At 44.1% G+C, this 8,224-nt stretch overlaps 2 protein-coding genes across 2 annotated transcripts in view; one reads left to right on the forward strand and one right to left on the reverse strand.

The window, feature by feature from the left end:
- Window positions 1-170: 170 nt before the first annotated feature.
- Window positions 171-1,462, forward strand: ROMO1 (reactive oxygen species modulator 1). Its single transcript, XM_010083977.1, has 2 exons — window positions 171-305; window positions 1,271-1,462. Exons 1-2 carry the CDS (start codon window positions 175-177, stop codon window positions 1,377-1,379), a joined length of 240 nt encoding a protein of 79 aa, XP_010082279.1. The 5' UTR covers window positions 171-174; the 3' UTR covers window positions 1,380-1,462.
- A 2,050-nt stretch (window positions 1,463-3,512) lies between these two features.
- Window positions 3,513-8,224, reverse strand: part of RBM39 (RNA binding motif protein 39) — a gene marked incomplete at its 5' end in the record, with an annotated part of 18,119 nt that continues 13,407 nt past the window's right edge. Inside the window, 4 exons of the mRNA XM_010083978.1 lie at window positions 3,513-4,488; window positions 4,579-4,657; window positions 7,279-7,384; window positions 7,551-7,626. Of these exons, the coding sequence (XP_010082280.1) occupies window positions 4,388-4,488; window positions 4,579-4,657; window positions 7,279-7,384; window positions 7,551-7,626 (362 nt within the window). The remainder of the gene's footprint in view (window positions 4,489-4,578; window positions 4,658-7,278; window positions 7,385-7,550; window positions 7,627-8,224) is intronic.

The following is an 8,224-nucleotide window of genomic DNA, read 5'->3' on the forward strand; positions in this document are numbered from 1 at the left end:
GCCTTGTTCTGCTTGACAGGCGAGGAAACGGGTCCGAAAGCCTGTGAAGCCTCCGCCACTCCGTTTCGGAGGGGCTCTGAGGTGCGCAGGCCTGCTCTGCAGCCCGGTTTGGTTATAGAGGCACGTCAGACAAGGCAGCAAATCCACGCGGGTTTTTTGTGCTTTCTTTTCTAGATGCCTGTGACCGTGGGCCCATACGGGCAATCGCAGCCCAGCTGCTTTGACAGAGTAAAGATGGGTTTCATGATGGGCTTTGCAGTGGGCATGGCAGCAGGAGCACTGTTTGGCACATTTTCCTGCCTCAGGTATGCCAAGGAAATGGCTTTCAGGGCCAGGTCAGGAGGTCGGGACACAGCGACAGCCAGAGGGGAATGCTCTGCTGGGGGACTGGGGAGGGAGGTGCTCTCTCAGATCCTGGAGAGGACTTGTAAGTGGTACGATGCAAGCAGAAAATACAGATGGAGGATATTTAGAAGAAGCGGTACCAGTGGTTCTGTTGTATTTGAATGATGCAGCTGCATTTCTTCTGCTGTACCCTTTTTGAGGGAAAATCCCCATGTTTTGAAAATCAAGTGCAGGAAATTCCTTAGACCCTACAGTCACAGCAGTGCTTAGAAACCAAATATTCCACGAGCTTCCTGAGAAGGAACAATTCTTTTTGGTTTGGGTCTGATCTCAGGTAAATGGGATCTGGGGAACAGAAATGCCTGTGGGCACTTCTAGGTCTTTCAGGTTTCTCTCACATTAAAAATACAGCCTCGGGGTAAATAGGAAGTTAGTTCACAAAATCGTTTTAAGTTGGTAGTGTTAAAAATACAGCCACTGCAGCCAGATGGTGGGAATACAACAGCTCAGACCCTTTTTATTCTGTGGTAAGTCAGATACTTGGACAGCATGATTGTTTTTCCCCAAAATTAAGGGTATTTGGGACACTAGCAGGCAAGGCTGTTCCTGCTGGTCGTGTGGCAGGAGGGTACAGTGTCAGCTCGTACTGCTGCAGGAAAAGCTACACATGGGCCACTGGCAAGGGTCACTCAAGTGCTCCAAAGAGATCAGCTCTTTTTGTTTGCAGTAGCTCAGGCATGGCCCACTGCAGCCCATCACCTTGTGGAGGCAGGAGGTATCATTTTAAATTTAAACCAAAGAGGAAGTGTTTGATTTGGGTGCTCAGGCAACCGTTATCTGGTTGTATCAGATGTTTTCTGCTGCATGTCTGTTAACCTGTTAGGCTTCAGCTTTTACATAATTCCTGTGTTTTTCTTTATCTCAGGATTGGCATGAGAGGACGAGAGCTGATGGGTGGAGTGGGCAAAACAATGATGCAAAGTGGTGGCACATTTGGGACATTCATGGCTATTGGTATGGGAATCCGCTGCTAACCTGGAGCTTGGGTTTTATCCTGGAGTGCCCCCGTCCAGCCATTCCTCCTCTGTACCACAATGAAATCTTCAGATACCTGGAATGGAGAGCTCTTCATGAAATGGTGAAGCACCCTCCTCCTTGCTCTGCTGATTGTAAACATGCTTTTTACCAAATTTATACTTTCCTCCCATGACAATGAGAATTGATAATCCTTTGTACTACATTAAAGTTCCTGCTTCACAGGCATAAACGCAGCGCACACATTTCTGCCGTTGGTGCTTGGGCAGTTTGCATTGCTGATGGGTTGAGGTGGAGCTGCTCCACTGCATTTGTGCACTCCCAAGTGTAGGAGAGTTACTGTGTGGCTAATTCAGATCAAATATAAATCTTCTCTTGCAAAAACAGGTGGGTTGAAGCTGGCCCCATCTCTGAGTTCCAGGTAATATGAGGCAAATGCCCTCACAGAGAGTGAGGGACCCCAGAGGGACTTGGGCGAGTCCTTCTGCCACTGAAGGCAAACTACAGCAGTCCAGGCATCTTCTTCCAGCCAGCATGGCAGCGTGTGGGTGCAGGAAGCAGCAAGGAAACAGCACAGAACACTTAAAGGTACAGCCATGCTACTGGATGTGGAAGTTGTTAAATTACTGGAAAAGGGACAAGAACGCTAATGGTATTTTGTGCTAGTCACAAGGATGACTTTGACACGAGACATGGGGGATGTAACCTCCTCGTCAGGCCTTGAGCAATACCTTTCCTGAAGCTCTAGATGTGGACTAGATGTGCTGCAGTTACTGTGTTACGAGCACAGAACAGCACAGCCCGACTGTGCTGCCTCTCTCCCAGCTTGCAGGGGTGCAGCCTGACACTCTTGGGCACGCTGCTGTCCAGCCCTTCCAGAGAACAGAAGGCCAGAAGCAGCGGCTGCAGCTGCACCCACCCCTAGGATCTTGCAGAGGCTTTTTTCATTCTGTCAGCAAGGGAAGGGAGCTTCACCTGTAAGAGCTGTGCTACCAGAAAGTCTTCTCCAGGCTGCCTTAATGGGTCTGCAAGGTGCTCAATGCTTCCCAGGGAGAACAGGGCACTCCTCCCCCCCAACCCCGGCCTCCAGATGAACTATGAACTGTGCAGTTTAGTCCCTGCAGTCTCCTGTTTTCTGCCTTTTGAAACAAGGCTTATCTTTGATCCTCCTTTATTTCTGTTTAAGGACAGAAGACAGGGTAACAGCAGCAGAACTAGCGCCTATACAGCCTTTACCTCGTACAAGTGCTGTTTCCCCAGTTTTTGAGGAAACACAAATCTGCCACTGAAAGCCTGCTCTCTGGTCTGCTGTCATGCAGCTCAGGAACCTCAGAGAGACTAGCCCTGACAACCAAGTCAAGCAACACACCTGCTCTGGAACAGCCCCAGTTTTACTCCAAGTGGCATGGGTGGATTAATACTGGTAACTAAAAAAAAAAGTCAAGCAAAACGAAAGAGCAGCTTTGCTTGCTTTTCTTCAGCAATGTCAAGTACCATGACATCCTCCTGTAGTATACTCCTGGCGCCTCCCCATATCTGCCTCTGTACTACCTCCTGTTGCCCAGTCTCCTTTCTTCCTGTGGCTCCCTCCTGGCTTGCTGAAGACAGTCTCTTGCCACACAGCAGCTCAGCCACAGCTGCGTACACCCTGAAGGGCAGCATGAGGCTGGAGACAGGGCACCACCAGATTCTGTCTCACAGCACTGACAGCATCCCTGCCCAGCCCACTCTCACTCACCTGGGTGGGACGTACTCTCTACACCTTTGTCACCAAGGTCACTTGGGCAGGCTTCCTTACAGAAACCAGACAAAAAGCCAACATAAATTGCTCCTACATCTCCACGATTCACAGCCATGGCGGGGTGGAGATGGGCAGAGGAGAAGTTATCTCTGGAATGAATCTGCAGCAGGCCTGAGAAAGGGCAAGAGCCGTCCACCAGCCAGGCAGTGAGAAAACCCACAGGCCCTCAACAACCACAACTGCAGTACATAGAGGGTTCAAAAAGCTCCTGCATTTTCTCATGAAGTAGTGGTGTTCTGGACATACACCGTTTCAAAGCATCCATCACTCACCTCCAGTCTTCAGCACACCCTGCTTAAGTCACACTAGGAGAGCAGAGAAATAAAGCTTGATGAAGGCCTTTTTAAGAGAATTTTATTTGAGTGGTTCTTACAAAGATTGTTGCAATATGAAAGTCTTTGTTTGATAGAAATATCAAGCTGTTTTGTCAAACACACTGAAGTAACCCAAAAATATATTTCAGAGCTCACAGAGCTTAAAAAGAGCAAAGATTATATGCAACCAGAACAAAACACGTTTCTGTATTTCCTAACAATTTTCAGACTTTGCTGAAATGCTTCAACTGTGCCACACTGCATACATAGAAACTTCTCTGGAAATGCAGAGATAGTTTTGTTTGGAAACTTAGACACACCTCACACAGTATTTACAAAGAAACTTATACAGATACATTAATCAAAAGTTACCATCAAGAAATAAAACCCTTCAATCCTAACCAATTATTCAGCACAAAGCAAGCTGACTGGCCATCTGAAGTCAGCTTTCAGTAGCCTTTTGACTTTTCCATTTATACAAAACACTAAATATGTCCCTTCAACTTTTAGCAGATCACCTACATTTAGTGAAATGTAAAATGTAATTGCTGCATTAGAACAAAGGCTTGTGAAACATTAAAAACGTCATTATGTCCCATCTGCCTTTTACAGAGAACTTGTTTTCTATGAGCTACTTCTCAGTTCCTACAGATTACTTTAGTAAATGTACAAGAATTACAAGGCAGAAGAAGTCAACAGCTTTGTATACAGTGGAAATGCTAGGTAGGGAAAATGAACACACTGCATTTCTGCTTACTTCATTTTATTTTTAAAGGTAGCAGGAAGTGTACACAAAATGACATTAAATCCTTTCCTTTAGTTTTATCTAAATAAAAGGTAACTCAATCTTCCTCCAAAAAATAGCTATGTACAAAACTGGCTAACTCCATCTTCATCGTCGAACAGGAACCAGTAGTTGGGTTGCAGTCATGGAATCTGGGAAAAGGCTATGGTACGTCGGAAGAGGTACATACGCTGCTGTAATCATTTTACCTGATCAAAAGGGCAGGGTGGAAAAAATCAGTATTTGGTAATTTCTGTAATTAATGAATAAATGTAGGTCTCCACATATAATCCACTCACCTGCAAACCACCTCCCATGCAATGCATTGACAGCTGCAATGGCAGCAGCAATTGAAGGACATTTGACATACACGTTGCCCTGGAATACAAAAGCATTACAGTCCATCAAAAGCTTGAGAAACATCCCACATTGTCTATTCTCAAGACACTTCCCTGGCATGGCTGTGACAGAGGCGAACCTACCTCACTATGGTCCTACTGGTATCAACCGATAATGCAGAATGAGCATGAAAAAACAAAGTTGTGGACAGTTTTGCACTACTGCACTTCAGTTATCTTAGCACAAAATTTTTCTAAATAGGATTTTGCAAAACAGACCAAATGTGAGCATAATCTGAAATCAACAAGTAATGGATTTCTTACTTGCTCAAAATAGCCCTTCAAAGAGAGCTTCTAATGGTTCCCGATTACAAATCTCACGTGAAACACAAAAGCAGAAGGAGTTTGTCTACCTCTACTGCAGGTAAGCCAGCAAGTTCTGTAAATCACCAAGTTTAACCACAAATGCTTAACTAGATATGCAAGTTCACAGTCCAGAGGGATTAAGCACTCCCCACAGCAGGAAGGATGATCAGCAGTTCAAGACTGGTACTGTAAAAACTCTCCTACATTAACTTCAGCATCTGTCTGTCTGCACTCAAACAAGGACTAAGGCAAAGGGAAAAAACCCACCACAGCAGAGCCTGAAAAGCCTAAAATTGTATCTAATGTGAACGACAGACTGATCTTTTAACCTTCCCAGAGATACCCGAAGTTTTCTATCTGCAGATTAAGCACTAAACCAGCCTAATCCAGAGTACTGCAATACTTACATTCAACAACTGCAAGACAGTGCAGACCACCAGTAATGGGCATGCAGTTTTCTGGCTGCCTGCTTGAAAAATAGGCTACTACCAGTAATTCTGGAACAAGACTGGACTGTATCCAAAACAGATTTTGCAGGAAAAGAACATATTAAGAAACAGAATCCAGCCTTCCCCTTTGCAGCTTTTGCCAGCCTGTACTGACTCCTCCTGCTGTGATCTAACTCACTCCTTCTCAGGGGGGAAGCCTGAGAACACACACAATTCTGTTCTCTGCCTCCCGCTGCACAGGCACCCAAGCTGCCTAAACCTTGAAATGAGGTACAGCAACATAAAGCTGTAGTTTTGCTGCACACCCACAGTGTGGACCGGTGCGGTGCACGAGACACGTCCTGTTGGGACTGCAACCTTTTCACCCACAAATCACATCTTCATGGCTGACTGCGGACAGCCGTTAGCCTGGGAAGCCTGGCTGTCTGGGAAACAGCCAAAAAATGATGGGAGATGAAAACATTTAAAAGATAACGTGACCAGAATCTAAGCCTGGAAAACAGCACAGCACAGTGGAAACTTACATTCAAATACAGTATTTTTAAACATCAGCCGGTGTTTTATTTCTGGGTCATCACTGTGCTACTGGGACAAAATGGATTTCACATAACAAACAGCTAACTCATGACATAGCAGCTGTAGGTTTTTTCCTTTTAAATCCACTTGCTAATGTGAAGCAGATTTGCAGCTCTATGTGCCCAGACCCTATGTGAGCTATGTTGAGGGCTGTCGCATTTTTGGGGGTTTGGGGCAGTGGCATTTTTGGGGGGGGAGTTTGTGTGTTGGGGTTTTTTTTGTTTGTTCCCTCCCCCACCCCCCAATCTGATACACAGCAGTCATCTCTTATATAGAATTCTTGGTAATCCATGTGAAAGGGTTTCAGGTGACAAAAGTCATCTGTAGAAGCAGCACAATGATAAATCACAAAGGTTTGAGAGTGCCAAGTGTGTTACCAAGGCAGAACAATCCCATCTAAGCAATATGAACAGGGATGGTAGTGTAGATTTCAGCCTCACACAATGGAATCGAACACAAGAGTACATTCCAGGGTCTTATGGTTAGCAAATACTCTGACTACGAGAGCGTTTGAAAACTGTACTTCAGTTTGGGGTGTGAATTCTATGTAAAAGGGGTGCAAGAACGCCAAATCTCTTTACAAACCTTCCACAGTTTATATTCTAAGAGCTGAAATACAGGGGAAGAGAGAAACAGTCTCGGGATTACATAAACAAAGCAAACACAGAAGAAGAGTATTAGCCTTTTTAACATGCAGGCTGAGAGTCCCTCAAACAGGCATTAACCTGTAATTAAGTCTGCATGAGTAGCCCTTTTTCTTCTCCTCCCTGTTACAACTTTAGGCAATCCTACTGCCCACTGCCAGACTTCAGCATCACTAGTGAAGATAACTGCTTCCAAGCACAGGATTAGGCACCCATTTCACTGCACACCTCAAGTCTGCTGGAGCAAGGTATCCTTTGTGCTAAAGCCCGTATTCTCTAGAAACAGGGGAAACTGGAAGTCTCTGGCTTTTTTCCCTTTTCAAGGGAAAAGACAAAGAACTGAAGAGGTCACTGCTCTTCAGCCTGTATTTCCACAGCAACTTCAGCTGTGTAAATCTGTAAGAACAGACTGCAGCACCAGAAAACTGCTCTCCTGCCTGCATTTCAGTTACACACAGTTACTCAAAACAGGAGGGAACCACCTACATCCTGAAAAAACTGCAAAGTAACTTCAATAAATTTAGATTTGGCTTAGAAAAAAGAAGTATTTGTAATTCTCCCTCTATATACTACAAAGCAACAAAACTCCTAAAACCTGCTCAGTGTCTCCTTGGAACCAGGCATACCTGAGCTGAGTTTTTGTCTACATAGATGTGGATAACTCCTCCATGTTTGTTACATTCCTCAATCACATCATCTTTAATTTCTGTATCCCAGCCAGCTTCTTCTTCACTGTAGGGGGTGGAGGAAGAACAGGAAAGAGATGGAATTGTTATCACTTGGACAAAACCCACCACAAAACCCATGAAGAAAACCTCTGCAACATTCCAATACCTTTCTCAGATGTTAAAGTCATCAACAGACACCAAACAGAAACAGACAATGATAAATCACTTACGTTTGAGGATTAAACATGTTGGAAAGTTGGAAGCACTGTGTTGCAAGTGGTTGCACAGAAGCAGCTGCAGCCAGAACTGCTGAAATGGAAAAAATCTGTAACAAATCGAAGAACTTGCTATGCATGGCTCTAATTTAAATTAGTATCTTCTATCTATTCTTTAAAATCACAACATTCAGCAATAATAGCAACAGTTTAACAAAACAGAAAACTGCAGGCAGGAAAGCAAAACTCAGAACTAGACACTATGATAGAAAAATTTTAAATTAATCTATACAGAAAATAGCACAGATGAACTACAGTTGAAGCTGAAAAGTGAAAAGATAACCCTGTACATTGATTTTGGCAGATTTTCACTTTAAACATTTAAATGCAGAGACATGCATCTTCACATGCCTCTCAAAATTCTGCCTGAGCTGTATGCCAACAGCACCTTTCATTTTTTTCTCCTGATAGAAGCCAAGAAGCAGCTCAGTATAGAGTGGCACCACCCCATCCGACTTCACAGGAAGTAAAGAGAATTTATCTTTGATAATTCTCAAAAAGTACTTTAAGCATGTTGAATTATCCTTCAAAAAGAAGTACATTCGTACTTTTTTCCCTTGAAAACACACAATGAAAAAGTATTTGTCAACTAAAATTACAAAAATTTTAACTGCAGAATAGATCTATAC

The sequence above is a fragment of the Pterocles gutturalis genome, unplaced genomic scaffold (genome assembly GCF_000699245.1).
Source record: "Pterocles gutturalis isolate BGI_N339 unplaced genomic scaffold, ASM69924v1 scaffold18195, whole genome shotgun sequence".
NCBI lineage: Eukaryota > Metazoa > Chordata > Aves > Pterocliformes > Pteroclidae > Pterocles > Pterocles gutturalis.

What these genes read in the sequence shown, in the direction of transcription:
- ROMO1 (XM_010083977.1), top strand. Translation starts at nt 175, where the DNA reads ATGCCTGTGACCGTGGGCCCATACGGGCAATCGCAGCCCAGCTGCTTT. An exon ending in GGCACATTTTCCTGCCTCAG is followed by an intron (nt 306 to 1,270) that starts GTATGCCAAGGA and finishes TCTTTATCTCAG; the next exon opens with GATTGGCATGAGAGGACGAG.